General features: G+C 32.7%; 2 protein-coding genes across 2 annotated transcripts; one reads left to right on the top strand and one right to left on the bottom strand.

Annotated features, from left to right (window-relative positions):
• Positions 1–2,101: 2,101 nt before the first annotated feature.
• On the top strand, positions 2,102–4,988 carry CCR3 (CRINKLY4 related 3). Its single transcript, XM_028083121.2, has one exon. The coding sequence runs from the start codon at positions 2,307–2,309 to the stop codon at positions 4,701–4,703; it is 2,397 nt and encodes a 798-aa protein (XP_027938922.1). The 5' UTR covers positions 2,102–2,306; the 3' UTR covers positions 4,704–4,988.
• A 1,957-nt stretch (positions 4,989–6,945) lies between these two features.
• Positions 6,946–11,934, bottom strand: LOC114194128 (phosphoinositide phospholipase C 2-like). The gene is made up of 9 exons (XM_028084195.2): positions 11,463–11,934; positions 10,335–10,531; positions 9,503–9,638; positions 9,154–9,426; positions 8,827–9,059; positions 8,341–8,458; positions 7,720–7,872; positions 7,547–7,633; positions 6,946–7,376 (listed from the first exon to the last, which is right to left on the bottom strand). Exons 1-9 carry the CDS (start codon positions 11,766–11,768, stop codon positions 7,080–7,082), a joined length of 1,800 nt encoding a protein of 599 aa, XP_027939996.2. The 5' UTR covers positions 11,769–11,934; the 3' UTR covers positions 6,946–7,079.
• Positions 11,935–19,815: the final 7,881 nt, after the last annotated feature.

Here is a 19,815-nt window from a genome sequence, read left to right as displayed (position 1 = left end):
TGCAATTGATAACAAATTTATAATATTTATTTTTTATTATTTCTTTCTTTCTCCATTTTTATCTCACTACTATAATGTCTAAGATTCCATCCCTATGTGCAGGCCAAGAGTATATAAATAGTTAATATGTTAAAAGGATTTTAAACCTGCACATTTTTAATATTATAAATAGGGGTGACAAACCCGGCCCGTTTTGGCCCGGCCCGTATGTGATCCATCAAAAAACGGGTCAGGACGGGCTGGCCCGTCAAATAGAAACGGGCCAATAGTCACAACCCGTCCCGTATAGGACGGGCTAACGGGTCGGACCGGGCTGACCCGTCTAGTTTTTTTTTTAATTAGTTTTCAAATTTTTTAATTTGTTTTATTTTTTAAATTTGTTTATATATACATATAAATTATTATTAAAGTCATATTTAATCAAATAAAATATTATTTTAACTTTTAATTGATTAGTTAATGTTTTTAATTAGATAAGTTAAAATAATTATTAAATTTACATATTCAATTATAACTAATAATTCAAACTTAATTTGTAGGTGTTAATGATTTAAATTACAATACTATTATATATTTATACATTTAAAATATATAATCTAAAAAATTAATCTTTTTAATTATTTTTATTTTATTTTATTTTTTCAAAAAGGCCAACGGACCAGGACGGGCTGATCCGTATTTTGGCCCGTCAAGTTGACAGGCTGGACGGGACGGGCCAGAACAAACTGACGGGTTGAAATCTTCAACCCAGCCCGTTCCTTTTAGTACGGGCTGACAGGTTGGCCCGTTGGGCCCAACCCGTTTTGCCACCCCTAATTATAACCATGCTTTCTAATATATCTCTTTTAGAAGGTAAACTTATATTAAGAAAAGGAAAAAGAAAAAAAAAATCATTTTATCAAGGAAAAGTAGAGATGTACTGGACAAAAAAAAAACTTCTTTTGGCGTGCTATCTTTACCAATTCAAGCATTTTTTTTTTAGTTTCCAAACATGAATTTATATGTGATGAAAATAAGAGAAATCGAATTTAATTGTACGTGTCATATTTAATTTATTTTAAATTGTACGCTTTTAAATCGTATTTTGTACATGATGAGATAACAGAACAAAAAACAGTACTTTCAAAATATATATATATATATATATATATATATATATATATATATATATATATATATATATATATATATATATATATATATAAACTATTTTGTAAAGTCTCCGTAGCCAGCAAATTGAGAAAGAACTTCTCTCAATTTTCTCATCTTCTGTCCCTTTCATACTTTTTCTTTTTCTGTAAAGATCATGTTATTTGAATATATGATTCTGCGGTTGCATTTCACATTTGAATTTAACCAAAGAATATGCCAAAAGTATCACATTTTTTAAATATTTAAATAAACATTTATTATAAATTAGTGTTATAAACAGTTATTTGTCAGAAGGAATAACTATTAACTGAGTAAATTCTAATTCTGTAACAGTGCGAAACGAGAAACTCTTTTCATTTTAAACAGAAAACGAAAAAAGTAATCAATATAATGGATGTGGGTATGTGAATAACTCCTTAATTTATTTTACCCACATATTTATACCATCTTTTGACGAATTTTAATTATAAGCTATGGTTTCAAACATAAGAAAATTTGAATTACATTCAACATTTCATCAATAGTCTTCAATTAACAGAGATATTAGTTTTAATTATTTAATTATTAATACTGCATTTCAATTATGACACATTAATAAAATATTAATTTTTAAATAAAATCATTATAAATAAATTATATTTATTAATTTTTTTATTAATATAACTGTTAATCATTTTTTATATTTGAGTTAAAAATAATTAATAAAATATTTTTAGAATAGATGTTAAGTAGAGTAATCTTGAATGAATTGCTCAAGTAGATTTCAGAAACTAAATAATTGTTTATCTCTCTGTTTTTTTTTTTTTAAAATATACTCATTTGTAATATAAAACTAAATTAAAAAAAAAACTATTCCACGTATGAGTGTTGTTACATATTGAGTTGTCAAAATTGAAAAATAAAAATCAGTGTGAAAAATTTATTTACGAACCAAACACTGGCCTAAAGAAAAAGAAAAACCGATCTCCAAAACTGGTTCTAAATCCACGTTATCTGATGTCAACAACAAAGTCTGCAACAAACACCCTGAAAAGTTTCACCGTACCCTTCGAAGTTTGAGAGTTGAGGCTCTTCAACTCTCTCTCTCTCATTCTCTCTGCCAACGATGCAGAAACAGCCGCAACCCCCAACCGCCAAACCCATTCTTTCCCTCAATGAAGAAGAATAATTCACTCTTCTCCGCCGTTACTTTCACCCTCTTCACTGCCACCCTCTTAATCCTCTCTTCACTGTCACCCTCCCATGCCATTGGTTCCGCCTCCACCCTCGCCGTCACTTCCGCCGCCGTATGCGGCGTGGTGGCATCGGAGCCGACACGGCGCATTGCGTGCTACAGCGATGGCCACGTCGTCGCCGTCGCCCCCAACATCTCGTTCTCCGCGATCTCCGGCGGCCTGAGCTACTTCTGCGGCCTCCGGTCCGGCAACTACACTCTTCTCTGCTGGGACACCCTTTCTTACTTCCAAAGCAAGAGACTTTACAACAATGACACTGTTCTATTCGAGAATCTCGCCCTCGGGGAGTCCCAGGTTTGCGCCACCGCGGTCGGCGATGGAGCGGTGTCGTGTTGGAGAACCAATGCCGCCTTCGAATTGCCTTCTGGGTCGGACCGGTTTTCTTCTATTTCATCTGGGTTGGGTTTTTCTTGCGGAATTTTGAAGGGTAGTAATTGGGTTCGGTGTTGGGGGGTTGAGGCTAGAGCGAGAAAAATGGAGAGTGAGTTTGGGAACGTGTCTATGGCGAGTCTTGTGGCTGGGGAGTCACATGTTTGTGGGTTGAATTCAAGTGGGTATTTGGTTTGTCGAGGAAGTAACGATTTTGGTCAGATTGACGTTCCTGAAGGAGGGGCTTTGGAGTTTTCTGGTTTGGCTCTTGGAGCTGAGCATAGTTGTGCTATTCGGAGATCCAATGGTTCTGTCGTGTGTTGGGGCGGGAGAGGGTTGTTTGAGGTTAATGTTACAAAAGGTGTTTCTTTTGAGGTTCTTGTTTCTGGGTCCAATTTTACTTGTGGATTGACGACTAACAATTTTTCAGTTATTTGTTGGGGTCCTGGTTGGGCTAATAATACTTCAGGTTATGAAATTCCTTTGCCTCCTATACTTCCAGGGCCTTGTGTTCAATCTTCCTGCAGTGAATGTGGGATATATCCTCAATCGGAGTCTCTCTGTTCTGGCTTTGGTAACATCTGTAAGCCAAGACCTTGTTGGCCTCCAATGCCAGGGCCAGAACCACCACAAATGGCGCCGCCGCCTGTGGTGGCGGTGCCACCTGCGTCTCAATCAAGTGCCTTCACCAAAGGGTTATTGGCATTTGCCATTGTTGGATGCGTGGGAGGTGTTACTGGGATATGCAGTGTGATTTATTGCTTATGGACTGGGGTTTGTTTAGGGAAGAAGAAAATTCACAATTCTGTGCAGCCAACAATCACTAGAGGTGGCAGTGTAAACGGTGGTGGCGGTGGTTCTAGCAATAGTATTAGTCCTCCGTCGAGATCATCCACCATTAGGCGTCAAGGGTCGCGGATAATGAGACGCCAAAGGAGTGGAACCTCATCAACAAAGCATCCTGAAAGGGCTGAAGAATTCACCTTGGCTGAGCTTGTTGCAGCTACGGATAATTTCTCCCTTGAGAACAAGATTGGTGCCGGAAGCTATGGCGTCGTCTATAGAGGCAAACTTGCAGATGGCCGTGAGGTGGCAATCAAAAGGGGCGAAACAGGCACCAAGATGAAGAAGTTTCAAGAGAAAGAGAGCGCATTCGAGTCAGAATTGGCCTTCTTGTCCCGTTTACACCACAAGCACTTGGTAAGGCTGGTGGGGTTCTGTGAGGAGAAAGACGAGAGGCTCTTGGTGTATGAGTACATGAAGAATGGAGCATTGTATGATCATTTGCATGACAAAAACAATGTGGATAAAAGTAGCAGTGTCGTGAACTCTTGGCGAATGAGGATCAAAATCGCTCTGGATGCTTCGCGAGGAATTGAGTATCTCCATAACTACGCAGTTCCATCTATAATTCACCGAGACATAAAGTCTTCAAACATTCTCATTGACGCGACTTGGACGGCGAGAGTATCCGATTTTGGATTGTCATTGATGAGTCCAGAATCTGACCTTGATTATCGACCAACGAAGGCAGCAGGAACAGTAGGATACATTGATCCTGAATATTATGGTCTAAATGTATTGACAGCAAAGAGTGATGTGTATGGTCTTGGAGTGGTACTGCTAGAGCTATTAACAGGAAAGAGAGCAATATTCAAGAATGACGAAAATGGAGGCACCCCAGTGAGTTTGGTGGACTTTGCAGTGCCAGTTATTATGGCAGGAGAATTGGCAAAAATTTTGGACCCAAGGGTTGAACCACCAGAGTTAAATGAGACAGAGGCAGTGGAGCTAGTGGCATATACAGCTATGCATTGTGTAAATTTGGAGGGGAAGGACAGACCAACAATGGCTGATATTGTGGCAAATTTGGAGCGTGCTTTGGCTCTCTGTGATAGTAGTCATGGCAGCATTTCCAGTGGTACAGTCTCCATTGTATCAGACTGACACTCAAACCCTGATAAAGGGAGTTAAAGTAGAACAATGTTTCCTTATTCCTATTGATTCTTTTCCCGAAAATTATATGATGAGGGTGTAAAGACTAGGAATGTTATGTCACCTAACATCAACCTGTAGCGTAGAATTTTGTGAAATGTGAAACACTAACAGCCAGTAAAATTCATCACTTTTTAACTTTCTTTTGCCATTCTCCTTATCAGACTAGAGATTTTGCAACCTGTAATCCTTGTATCCCCGCACAGGGCATAATTTCAAACGATTCATTTGTGCTAATGCGTGTGACATTGTGTGCAAGTACATCAGATTTTTCGTAACCACTCTTTTGTCCTTTATGCTACACGTTAAAGCAATGTACTCGATGCAACCTCCATGTTAAGGTTTAGGCTATAAGTTTGAGGCATTGTACTTGATGTAACGTGGAAATTTAGAGCTCTTGTATTTCTATTTGGTCGGAGGAGAAGGCACCGTCATGAACTACTTATTTGGCCACGCGTTGACGGGGAAGCTACTTGTAGTTTACCAAGTGTGATTGCAAATTTGACAAGCGTGTGAGAGAATAGGTGGGAAAGAGTGTGAACAACAAAGATTGGGTTCAGCGTGAAAACAGTGCTAGTATAGGTTACTATTTGTGAGAGTGAGTGGTTGAGCCATTGGGTCCTGAAGTGCTATAATTAGCCTTTTTTCTTCTTCTTTATCACCTTTCCGAAACATGGACCCCATAGAAATAGATTGGTCTACACATTTTTAATTACTTGGAAGAAAGGTGTTGCTGACTTCTATGATGGGTGGAAGAGTCTGAGTAGAGAAAAGGAACCAAATTCAGAAGTGGATTGGTTGATGACTTAATGGCTATTGCAGAGTTGCTACTTTCTAATCACACGTCAGCTAGGTGATGGGGTCATAGCACAGGCTTTAGAGTATGCTCAGGTTTTAGGACTTATTAGAGTCTGAAACAATTTGCATACTCAAGTCAAAATTTCTGTGGACTGGTCAAATACGGAAGAGTGACTCAATGGCTGAAGATTGATGACACATGATGCAAATTCTGCACATGCTGCTGGGCTAAGGTTTCTGGGCCATAGGCCTAATGGGTTACTGCAGTGGGAATGAGTTGGGCCCATGATGTTGATGATGAGTGTGTCCTTTTGTAATTAATGGGTGGTACTAATCCAACTCCCTTTTGTCCATTTATGTTTGCTATGAATGCTTATAGGTCAAGGCAAAATACCCACCCAAGACAGTTTCTGGGTTCTTTGGCGTAATGTCAGAAGGGATAACTTTACAGGTATGCATCTAAACTGTGAGAAGATCGCTTAGAAGTAGATATTATGGTAAAATGTTTTCATTAATATGATTTGTGAATTCTATCTTATTAATGTTTGGCACATGGCAGCCAAAATAGCATATTTGTTCATACTTATTTATGTGGTTACTTCCAAGACTTACTTGTCAATATAAAAAGAAAAGAAGTTATGACACCAATTATACTTAGAAACAGATAAACAACTAAGAGATTCATTTGCCATCTGTGTAAGTCAATTAATAAAAAATTATCTTATGACATAAATAGGGATAGTGATATAGAGAGAGTTTAATTACAAAATTAATCTAACTGGATGAGAAACAAAAACAACAAGTGCCACCACGTTTAGGTATTTTCTGTTAGCCTGTCATGAATATAAATAGTTTGTTAAGCCTGTTTCTTTCAAGACTAATTTGTCTACTCAGAGAAGCGATTACGTATTTTCTAACCAAGATATCTATCTTAACACGCATTGCTGTTATAGTATTAAACAAACATGCTCATTGCGTATTCATGCTCATTGTCAAACTTAATAGTTGTTCTTGTTTTAAAAATTTAAAAACCAAATTAAACGCTTAGTTGTATTTGATATAAGGTTCGGGGTGGTGTCAGTGAAAAAACAAAACTTTTGTCCAACAAAGTTTCACACTCTATTTTTGTAAGTAAAAAATATATAATTGTTATTATTTTCGCTACAAAAGAAGCAACTACCAAACTCTCTAAGGTTAGTTATCGACAAAACGGATAGAGACTTCGTATGCATAACATAATTACAAAATTGTGAAATGATAAAGCATCAAAGACCAAAACCAACATTTGATAATAGATGAGTTAAAAGTATCCTCATGCAAAACACGAATAATTTCCATGTTTATATTATATAGTTATATATCGACAAGGCTTACAAGATAAATAAGTCTCCTCAAGAAAACAAAATACACACCACATTTTATTTCATACATCATTAAATCGAGGCATTGTTGAAGATATACATACAAACTCATACTACTGAACGTCTTAATGACTGTACATGATAATGTAGAGTAGAAGGATGAACAGAATCAATTAATAAACTCAAAGCGCATGAGAAGCTTTACAGAGGGGTATTTCTCTCCCTTTTGGCTATTCAGTGGAATTGCTCGAATGCCACTTCTTAGCTCCCGGATAGGTAGGCATGTTTGTCCACCAAAGTCATCTTTCTCAGACATGTCATACTCATGAACTTCTATGCGAAGCAAGGCCAACTCTGGAACAGTAAGAGGGAACTCAAATGTCTCATTCCATGTAGGTAACCAATTATCCTCTATTGCCTTAGTTTTCTTCATTACAGTATCACTAGGGACTCCAGCAATCCCCACCTGCATTATAAGTTTATCATATCACACAATTGAGCCATCAAACAAGGTGAAAACAAAAGGGAAGGTATCATATGCAATGCATAGCAGCAATGAACAACAATCCTTAATAAGGGAAAACGCATTGCTGTGATAAGGTTCCTATGCATTAAGAGTATATCATCTCAACTTACTCTTGTATAGAAGTCTGGAGGGGAGTATTGATCAAAGTGTGTATGCTTGAAATCATAATACCATCCTTCCCCCATATATACAGTCACCTAAAATTGGAAGAGTATGGACTTTGTTAGTATTAAACTATAGATAGATTCTTGAATGAGGCAACAGATTAACGTGAAATCCTTACCTTCAAAGTAGTCTTCACAGGTAACTTGGCTTTAGGGTCGAAGACCTCATTGTCTGGACCATTCTCTAACAGAAAATCTGGTTTCTTAACATAACCACACCCTCCATTGGCTCTGAACATTCCATGCATCAACCAAAGCGATCTACCATGTCCCTGGTCATGAAACCAACCACAATGAAAACTAAGTCCTATTAAACAATATGGTAATCAATGATATACTTCTTGACATAATGAGTGTGATAGTAAGCTATAGGTGGAAGAAATGTAAGTTGGATCTCGCACCCTAACTTTTTGCAGGCAATAGCACACATCAAGGGATTCAATAAATTATAAAAAGGACCGCGCTACATTTTGCCGATCTCATTACTAGACATGAAATGTTCACTGTACACTTTATATCACCAGATGTCAAATGTTTATAGAATTTTGTTGGCTACTTTAAGATTAACAATTCCATCTCTCCCTGACACCTCAGAGGAAATGAAGCAACAAAAATGAAGATACAAAAAACAATAGTAAAAATTCTCATACAAGAAAATATTAAATAAGGAAAACAAAAAAATGGGAGGACCAGTGAGCAGGAAAATGAAGAAGAAATATACACTAGACAGAGGAACATACCTGCATGTTAAATGCAACCATCTGAGCTCCATGCATCCACCCAATTAATGGGTTATAATTTGATGAGTCAATGCGAGTACCTTTGGGATACACCCTCAAAATATTGCGCTGAGTAAACCTAGAGAAGGGCAGCAGGAAATAAAAAGTAATTATAATTAGCATACACATCCCACACCTCTTATAATTTGTTCACACACCCCTTCCCCCAAGCACATGATCCTTAGTGGGGTCGTCGTCTTGTCAAAACACCACAAAACTTGCTAGAATGGGCCAATAGCCAACAAAAGTAAAAAAAATTCTTCAAGACAAACAGCATATAAAATGTTTGAGTTTGTTTCAAATAATAAAAAGTCAATTTTTACAACATTTTGCATGACAATAGAGTTAGATGATGTTTATTCATTCTTCCATTCAGATATGAGGGGGTTCAACCACATACAAATTAATTCTGCCTCAAAAGTACTTGCTCAAAACAATTTGCAATACCTTACGATTTGTTTTCCATGATTTATAGCAGCCTTTTCAAGCTGTTGCTCACTTAAACTTAGACGTCTCACTTTATCAGGATCCACTTTGAGGCATTCCTCTAATCCACCTTTAGGCTTCCCAGCATGAATGGCAATTAGGTGTCTGTATTCTGGAGCTTCATTATGTGGTAACTTATCTGATTCATCAAATTCTTCCTCATCATTAAGATCTTCTTCATCCACGTTGTTGTCCTAAAGATGGCAAAGCACGAAGTCATTTAACAAATTTACCATAAAATATTAAATGCAGTGACAATTAATATAGAGGTTCAGTTTAGTCTACAACCTTGTAATCCTCTATAGTACCACCTTTCAAGCTAGGGACTTCCTTTCCCCAAGCTTCATCATCGCCTGATCCCTTTCCGCGTAGCGAATCGTCCCCCTTTCCCTTTTCATTCTGTGAATCATCCCCTTTATCCTTTTCTTTTGCTCCAAGATACTCCTTAGGTGGTTTTGTTGATATAATAATCCTCCTTTTAAGTGATTCAGGAGAAGGGAACTCCTTCACACTTTCGGTGTTAGGAGTAAATAGTATATCTCCAAAAGTGTTTGCAACCATCTAAAAATTAGGATAGGGATGTCAATCATTTAGAGTGTAAGTACTATGAATCCAAATAAAATGGCAAGTAACTAACCTCAGCCACTTTAGCCTGAAGATCCGGTGTAAGATGGTCTTCTAGGGTTATTACAACTGGATATTCTGATGCCACAAAAGCATATTCCTTAATAGATCTCAAACATCGGATGAGCTCTACAGGAGCAGTCAATGTCCTGTGTCAAAAAAAAAAAAGAAAAAAGAAGCGTAAGCAACTATGTATCAAATTTTCAATTAAATAATTTAGGGTTCAGTTGGAAATTACAAACAATATATTTGATATAATCTGTTCAACTACCATGATTTCAAGTTTAATTGTAAAAGGAAAAAGATTTCAAACTTAAGCTTGAATTATGCCAGATAGCAGATGTCAAACTGCAATTCATCACCTTTTTACTTCAAGGGACTTTGACAACATGAAAACTAAGGTACCTACCCCAATGCCAAAGGCTCTTAGCTTTGCAAAGGTATGGGAGAGGTTAATTGTATGCAACCTTCCCCTTGCATATATGCAGCTTTACTATTGTGCCATGGCTCACCCTCACTCTGGCATCATCATTCTCAAAAGCATAAAAAAAATTGAAGAATAAATCTTTATCGAGTTGTTGGAGGACCATCATTGTTAGCATAAGTTTATTCATCCTTTAAAACATTTTGTCTTCGAGGTAACCCATGGTTACGCTCAGCTTAAGACAGATAAATAATAATTTTCAAAACTTTTCGAAAGCTAAAATACATTTTCAACTTAAATTTATTTCTTTCACTTCTACCTGATCCCTAAAGAAAAATGAGGGGAAACTAGTGACATGGGACCTGGAATTAGTTCATGTATGAAAGTAAGTACCATTCTACTTGTAAACTACTAAACTCACCTTCCATGAAGAACATCTATATTATCCTTTGCTGCATTAGGCCATATATCCAATTCAATCACCCTCACACCTCTCTTTAGTGCATTTATGATGGGCACGTCACTGCAGTCGCTGCTCAGCTGATTCCCAGTTAAATAGGAATTGTGGCCAGTATATATGAAATAATGTGACAAGGGTAAAGTCATATCATGGTACACCTGGAATGAAGGAAATATTTGTACAACGCACAATGATCAGGATAAGAAAATGCAAGCAATTAAGCATGATATATTATCAACATTTATGGAAGTAACAATCAGTTGCGAAAACTTTGGATGGAATTCAATATGCTAATCAGAGGTTTCGCCCTAAACCCATTGTTTAATACCACGGAGCCAGATTTTTACCAAAGTAAGGTACTAGAGGCACTAGAAATGAAGATCCTAAACTAAAATGAATGATTACCATAAACACAACCAAAACCAGTGCAAGAACTATAAAGTAATGCATATCCTGAAGAGAGTGAGAGACCACAAAGCACATCCAACAACAAAGGGTATTCGCAAATGGAATATAAAGCGAAAGCCTTCATATTTCCTGCAATGCCCGGCCCTTCGACGACCTTTAAGAGAAAGGCTCAATTCCATAAAAGATAAATTCATTCTTGAACCTGATCATCCTCAATCCAGTTATCGTTTTCTACCACGAAATTTCAGTTACAAATCCTCATGGTCAACGAGTCAACCGAAATTCAATAACACACCAAAGTTCAGAATTTTTTTGAGGGAGGCCAAAAGTACAAGTTTGGCACCAACACGAAGCTAAATCACAACAAATTCAGCTGCTATTGACCCTCAATGCGTAACACTAAACGACAGCTAGCACGAGTAGACCAAGATTTTGCAAAGATGACAGCAAAAAAGTAAAACAATTGGAAAAGTACACCAAAAAAACATGGTAGAAAGTAAAACCCAATAATGGATAAATCAAGGTACCGAATCTAGAAGAAGTCTAATCTAGGAAGAAGATGAGCACCCCGATTGGAAAGTAAACAATGCTAAATCCAGATCTCGCTGACCCAACCGACTCTGTCAAAAACCCAAAACAGGAAAACACAAAAAACCGAGTTTTTTTTTTTTTTTTGCTTACCCCATGAGAAGGAAGAAGAGGGGGGTTGTCATCACTGAAGAGGTACTTGAAGAAAGATTCGAGATTGAGGCCAACCCCTCTGCGATGGAAATGCCTGAAGCTGTCGATGATGGCTTGCGCCTCTTCTTCAGTGGCCTTCTCTTGCTTTTGCACTTCAACAAGGAACCTTTTCAGATGCGAAGGTGTCATGATCTCATTCTCAGAGTACTCCTCGAAGAGGGTCTTGATCTCCGACGGCGCCTCCGCCAGAGCCAGCTTAAACCGCCGGCGCCAGCAGAAGCACACGCTGTATGTCTGCTTCGACATCACTTGCTCCCTTTCTCTTCTCTGTTCTCTTTCACTACCCGCGCAAATATATGCGAGAGAGTGAGAATTTGTGCGTGTGGATTCCGAGTTCACTTCAACCTTCTTGTTGTGTTGCGACAGTGATGGAAGAAGATTTTGAAGTGAAACGTTACACAAGATGGATCCACTCTTCAACGCTATTACTTCTTCAAATTACCCACTGTTAAAGGCGTGTGTATACGTGTATATATATATATATATATATATATATATATATATATATATATATATATATATATATAAAATTAAAGACTAATTTTTTTTGTTTCTCAAATAGGTTTAACAGTGACACTTTTCTTCATGATCTCACATGAAAAGTGAAAATATTCACATTTACCATGCCAACTAAGAGAGAAGGAGAATATTTAATCAATATTAAAAAGGTAAGAAATATATTAATAAAATATTATTACCAAAGGTTGTGAAATTAAAATATAAATTGCATTAAATGTCAAAGTGGCCCTCCTGCTCAATTTCTTTAATGTTTACCACTTTGATAAAGAAATAGATTTTATAACAAAATTAAATTTGACAACTACATTTGTTTATTTTTATGAAAATGTCAAATAAAAGAGGTAAGAAGGAATGTTTATAAAATAAAATCTTTTGCCAATAAAATAACAAGACAAACATTTCTTTTCATATCATTTGTCTTTTTATATATATAATAAATTAATCGACTAAGGAGGAAGGAAGTTAGTCTAAGAAGTTTTCTAAATTATTATTTTAAGAATTTTTATATATAATTAGAATCATCAGATATTTTTACTTTAACTCAATAATATTACTCCAAAATCAAATACAATTATAAAATGTCATAATATTATTGAATGGAATTTTGGGGTACATGAATAGAATTATTTAAGATTTAGAATTAAAAGAGTTTAATTTGGATTAGGATATAATTGGATGTTTGAATTGAATTTATTTAATAGATATCAAATAGTCTTACAATTTTTCTAAAATTTATTTAATCAATGCAAACAAAAAGTTTTAATTTAATATTTCGAATAATAAAATTAATGTATAGAACTAACCGTCCATTTTCACCTACTTCCCACGCGTTTCTTCTTTATGTACATATAGTATTTCAATAAGACTTAATTAATTATATTTTAATTTCTGATTAATTTCCTTTATTTTAAAGTTTTAAGTTTCTGAATTAATTTTGATCTTCTATTTTTAATTTTGCTTTCTGACACTAATTATGATATTTTATATTTTATTTAATTTTATAAATAATATATTTTTACTTATTTCTTAAAAAGAATAAATTTTCTATTTTAGCTATTGAAAATATTATGTTTTTCATTTTACAACATGGTAATATCATATTTTGAAAACGTAGACAATACATAATTTTGTTGACTTGTGATGTGATAATATCATAATAACATTATTATAATTAAACTGGTGCTTCAACTTTTTAGGTGGTACAAATTTTATTCTGAAGATAGAAATAAACCAACAACATCGGCATTTCCGAAAAAAAAAGAAAAAAAACTCAATCTGGCAAGAAATCTTAGCATGCACCAAATGTTACTTTCTTTCTAGTGTGTATTTTGGTATTATATTATTGAATGCCTTGAGTTAATTAGAAAAGTTATCTAATTGTTAGATTTTTTCGGAGGAAAACATTCCTTAAATGTAATTTTATAATGGAAGAAGACTTTTGTTTTTAATGAAATATTTTCTATAAAAAAAATCCTTCGATTTTAGAATTTCTCATCTATTTTATTAAAAAAAATCAATAACAATAAATTCTAAACAAATTTATATAAAATATCAAAACTTTAATTTTCTTAACCTAAAATCTTAAAATAATAGATTCTTCTATTTATATATTATTTATTTTACTTATTTTTTATTTGATAAATTTTCAAGTTGTTAGGTCTAAAGGAGGGGTTTAAGATATAATATCAATAAGATATGAGTCCAACCACATAAGGAATTGACAATACTCTTAACCTAAGATATTAAGATAATGAATTTATGAGTCTTTATTTTTATGGAGTGTTCTACTTTCTCTGATCAATGTATGACTTAGACTCACACTTGAATTCCTAACATAAGTCAACTTTAATTTTTAATAGAGATAATTTTCATTTTGACAGTGTCACACATTATTATTTTTAATTTTTTTTTCATTTTTACTTGAATCTAAAAGTATTTTTTGACATAATTGTTGGTTTTCGCGTGTCCACATTTGTCTGAATAAATAATGATTGATGAACACCAATGATCCTTCAATTTCATGTAGACCCAACAATTTTGTGAACGTGCCAACATTATCTATAAAGCAGAGAAAAATGTAGGTGTGGTATATATTCACATGTCTTGCATGGATATTTCTAAATGCTACTTAGAATTCACAAATATTATTAATTTTTGTTTTGGTCCCACTAATGCATCATGCAATTGTTCTAAATGTTGACCCAGCCACCACTTTAATAATTTCAAAGCTGTAACGAACCTTTTTGTCATCTATCTTTTAACTTTAGTGCTTTTAGTGGAATACTTAACGTTTAATTTTCTCTTAATTTTAAATAATACAATATTAATTACATTTCTTAAAATCTCAATAACTTTTTTTTTTCTTCTTTAAAGTAGTATTTGACACCAACTTTTCTACTTCTCATCTCATTTGTAACTCATGCTTCATTAATTAATTTTATCTTCGTTGTAAATTTATTGTGTAAATTGCCTTGTTTTCAAAGCTAATTAATTTGGTATGATCCATATTAGATATGTCATAATAATCACACCTACCCTTTGTACGATCATATTGGTTTTGGTGCCACCATTGCATATTCAACTAACCCTAACTTTTGTAAGTTTTTTGCCAAAATAACAAGCAAGGATCTTATATATAAATTTCAACTTTAATATATAAATATGTACTTTTTTTTCTTAAAATAACAAAACTAACATTCTCCTAATCTACTTTAATTCAGAACTACTCGTGTTGTCTTCTTCAAATTATTTTATATGATATCTTGTAAAAGAACTACAAACTTATTCTTGAAAACATATGCTTTTTGCAATCCAAAACATGAAAATGAGAATACTATGTAGTTCTTTTATCTTCTAGCTCTTATCTTAAACGCTTTAAGATAATGTTTAAGCATTATTTGGTTCCTTGGGAACAAACATTGCTCCTACTATTTTGTTTGCTTCGATTCATTAAATTCTCAAGTATAATAAATGTTTAAGCTTGCAATATATTTGATGTTTGGAATTACGATATTTTGTTCACAACTACAATGTTATGGTTGTTACATATTATATTGTATTGTTTAGTTCTATTTGATAGAAGATAATTAGAAAAGTTTTATATTTGAATGTCATGGATTTGATAAGTATCTAATCGGAGAAATCATTATCTCAGATATTATTGATGCTCAACAATATTGTATTTCTTTATTGGAGACAGGAATGTTAAAAAAATTCGTAAACATGGGTATTTACGAATAAAATTTGTTATAGATAAAACCTGCAACGGGTAGGAAATGAATATTATAAATGGATATCTACGGGTAACGGGTACATGTATTTTTAATACCCGCATGTTAACGGGGGCGATTACGGATATCATAGTATCCGTACCCGTGGATACCCGTACCCGCTATACTTTAATTTAAATTAAAAAAATGATTAAAATATTAACATATTGATTTTGAATGAATTATTTTTTTATCAATTAGTTTTAAAAAAATCATTTTTTTTAAATTGTTATTCAACACTATTTAAATGAGTTATTTAGACTTTATTTAAAATTTATTAATGTTATGTATTATATTTTATTCGAATTTACGATTAAAATATTTTGTTAAATATTTATTTTTATTTTTTTTAAATATCCGCAGATAACCATGAATATCCATAGATACTAAAAAATTATGTGAGTATCTGCATATACCCGACCAATCGCAGCTAATATATACAATCAACGAGTTAATGTTATGTTAATCGTATTTGATATTGAATTTTCAATCCTATATATTTACGGAAGTTCTTTAATTGAGATTAAACCTAAAATCTCATTTTTAATGATAGGTTAATTTGAAGAAAATCACAAAATTATTATTGTTATAGGGATTTTTTTTTTTACTAAAATAGACTAGATATTTAGTACTTATAAAATATGAGTTATTCATACAAAAATCGTAAAACCGCACATTTAACATAATCTTAATGCTTAAAATGTTAATGGTTTTTTTTTTTTTTTCATATATGTCACTCAATTTCTTTTATATGCAACTTTTAAGGGTCTCATTTTCAAATGTGAATTGAATTTTATCATAAGATTTAGGATAGTGAATATTTTTTCTTATCATATCACTCAAATTTTATTTCTATTTTGTACTTCAATTTTTAGCAATTGTTTCTAAATAATAAAAATAAAATATTCTTTACGTGTAGTGTAGTTCAGAATTCCTATTATATTCATCCTAATTTAATAAGAATTATTCTTACTTGTAATGATTGTTTTATGATTATACATTTCCAATAAAGAATTGAACAAAAGTAAATAACAACTAAAAATAATGAAATAAAATGAAAGATGAAATATTAAGAAGTAAAGAGCGAAAATGTAAAAAATATCACGAAATCAAGACTAAGAACAATTTTTTGAATTAAACTTTCCTCATTGAATGGAATAATATATGCTTTAAAATTAAGGATATAATATTGTTAGTTGATCCTTTTCTTTTGGTAGAAATAATGGTAGAACTAAGATGTATGATTTAGACCCACATATTAATTTTTAATACTTTTTTTTTGGGTTAAATATGTTTTTGGTCCCTCAAGTTTCAGCGAAATTTGGAATTAGTCCCTCATCAAAACTTTTGACCAATTTAGTCTTTCATCTTTCAAAATGCGTGAATTTAGTCCTTTTAACCAAATTTTGTTAAGTTTATCTGACGTTTTAAGCGCATTTCATGATAGTATTTAAGTTAACATTGAAGTAAAAATGTGTCAAACAGTATAAATAATTTAAATACTATCATGAAATGCACTTGAAATGTCAGATAAACTTAACAAAATTTGGTTAAAAGGACTAAATTCACGCATTTTGGAAGATGAAGGACTAAATTGGTCAAAAGTTTTGATGAGGGACTAAACCCAAATTTCGCTCAAACTTAAGGGACCAAAAACATATTTAACCCTTTTTTTTTTAAATATGAGTTTCTTCACACGTGTACTTATTCATCAGAACTAGTAAATTTTCAACACTCAATTATCGATTTGACATCAATAATAGATTTTTTGATTAAGAATAATATTAATGAATATGAAACTAACTCAGATAAGAGATTTGCCATTATCTCTAGTCCTAAATCTTAAAAATAATAAGTTTATAAAATTTTAATTTCTTTCCACTTTTTTATTATTATTCTTAAACTATATTTAGATTCTCAACCATTTAAAAAACAAATTTTAAAAAACTAATAGAAGTCTATTAAAGAATGTGTTTACAAAACATCTGAAATAATTACAAATGTTATGAAAAAAAAGAACAAATAAAGAAAACAAATATAGGAGAAGAAGAAAATGGTTTCTTTTTTCGTCTATACCGATAAATGAAAGAATTATAAAGTTAGAAAATTTATAGGAATTCGTTCATAACGTCGTTTTCAATTTAAGGTTTATCAGAGCAAACTGATTAAAATCTTATCCTTGTTTATCCAATCAAATTTAATTAATCGGGGTACCACAAAATGGTTTGACCTACTTTATGGGCACAAAATACTTAAAAACTTGATCAAATTTTTAAAAAATTGTAACTTTATTTTTCTCACAACATTGAATAAACTCTTTTTCCCTTGATCCATACGAAGCAAAAACGTTGTGAAAGAAATTGAATCAATGTTTTTTAAACGAATAAAAAGTGAATAATCCTTTTGACAACTCTACAAATAGACCACCACACATAAAAAATATTAGTAGTATATATCAAATTGAGAAAGGTTGATAAATATATTACACTCCTTATAATTTGCTATTGGGATTAGGGATGTCAAAAAAATCCGTATCCGCGGGTATCCGCGGATAAAACTTGCAACGAGTAGGAAATGGATATTAAAAATGGATATCCACTATCCGCGGATATCAAACAGGGCGGGTACGGGTATCATAGTATCCGTACCCGTGGATACCCGTACCCGCTAAACTTTACCTTTTATATATATATATTAGTTAACAACATTTTGAGTCTTCATCCAATAATGGTGGTCAGATTCTTACCCCACAAATGAGTAAATTACTTCCATATACTGTGGAGATATTGATGTGTCTCTAAGACTGGTTATGGACCAACATGGAAGGTAATTAAATTAACACTTTTACTTAGATATTTTAATTAAGTGATTGTTAGAAATTTTTACTGAACTTCTTATGTTTTAAGGCTCTTCTAGATTAAAATTGGACAACATGAAACTTTATACAATGTTGCAAGAGGTGGACATTGATGAAGTTAGTAATTTCTTTAATATTTTATTCAAAAATAAACTACAATATAAATTGGTAGTGATTTTTTATTTGTTTGTTTTTCTAGAATCAATCGGAGAAATGAGACTTGTTGATCTAAGCACTAATTATGGTTAAATATTTATTTTTTAAAATATTTTTGTAAATACCCGCGGATACCCGTGGATATCCGCGGATATGAAAAAAATAGACGGGTACCCGACAGATATGGGTACGGGTACGTGACAAATATTTATCCAGCAGGTAGGGTACGGGGGAGCTACTACCCGTACTCTACCCGCCCCGTTAACATCCCTAATTGGGATAAATATTAGGGTTTATCATCTATTTTTGTTTTTTTTTTCCTTCTTTCAAGCTAATCAACTTTATTTATTTTTTCTTGATTTTCTATTCCTTCCTTTTCTTTCAATATCTCATGTCCAAACATAACATGTATGAAAATATATGATTAATTTGAATTTATATGGCCATGAATATCTTTTATTTATTTTCTTATTATTGGTTGTACATGATAAATTATTGTGTGGTTTGGGAGTGCCTCTTTATGTTTATGTAATGTCTTGATTGATGAAACTATCGCCATTATACATGGTCTTGACTAATGAAATTATGACACTTAGCAATTAGAAAGTCGAATTGATTTTTCAAATCAAATCATATGAAAACAATCTTCTCAATCTAATTATAACAAAATTTCATATCACTCGTGAAAACGAAAATAGCCTGTGGAACGGTATATGGAATTATTGATTTATAAACGGATTAGTTATAAAATTATGAAAAATGTCACATTAATTATTATAAAAAGTTCTTAAATTATAATAGAATGTTATTTATTATATGATTATATAAAAAAAAACCATTTTCCTTGAAAATAACGTGTTCCAAAATTTACAACAATCACATAATAAAATCAAAATTTGAGAAATATATGATGACACCCCATATATATTTTGTTTTTCTGATTTAATCTAGTGATGTATTAAGATTCGTACACTCGAGTTCATAAACATCTCTAAAGTGAAAAAAAGAGAGAATCAAATGAAAGAGATAGCATGTCTAATATATTAAACTATAAATCTTATGTAACGCAGAAAACAAAAGTATTGCAAATGTAATTTTCTATAGCCCTTAATTAACAAATGGTGTGAAGATACTATAAAAAGTTTATTTCTATTTACTTTTATCATTAAAAGGGATTGTAAAGTGAAAGTAAAAGAAAATGATGGTGGCAAAAGTATAATTTTCCATTTAGTAAGAGTCCATTGTATCTTTTTTCCTATGTCACTCTCTAACTATGTTTAATAAAAGAAATACGTGTTTCCTTCACCCCACATTGTTCATAACATTAACTAACAGTGACTATTAATTGCGAACATGAAAACTAACCTACAAGTCATAATTTTCATGTCAATAATTTTTTTGTTAATTTTATGAAATATTAATAATTAATTTGTTGTCTAGTCATTGAATAGTTTTGTCAAATTTAATGTGATTTTATGATGCACAATAGTTA

The sequence above is a fragment of the Vigna unguiculata genome, chromosome 8 (assembly GCF_037176805.1).
Source record: "Vigna unguiculata cultivar grain cowpea cultivar isolate G323 ecotype 2 chromosome 8, ASM3717680v1, whole genome shotgun sequence".
In the NCBI taxonomy this organism is placed as follows: domain Eukaryota; kingdom Viridiplantae; phylum Streptophyta; class Magnoliopsida; order Fabales; family Fabaceae; genus Vigna; species Vigna unguiculata.
The sequence above is the reverse complement of the archived record's forward strand: the minus strand, read 5'-3'. Positions and strand labels throughout refer to the sequence as shown.

Coding starts and splice junctions, on each gene's coding strand:
- CCR3 (XM_028083121.2), top strand. CDS start 2,307: ATGAAGAAGAATAATTCACTCTTCTCCGCCGTTACTTTCACCCTCTTC.
- LOC114194128 (XM_028084195.2), bottom strand. CDS start 11,768: ATGTCGAAGCAGACATACAGCGTGTGCTTCTGCTGGCGCCGGCGGTTT. Junction 10,532..11,462: donor CTCTTCTTCCTTCTCATGGG/GTAAGCAAAAAA, acceptor CCTTCATTCCAG/GTGTACCATGATATGACTTT. Junction 9,060..9,153: donor GTACTATAGAGGATTACAAG/GTTGTAGACTAA, acceptor TGCCATCTTTAG/GACAACAACGTGGATGAAGA.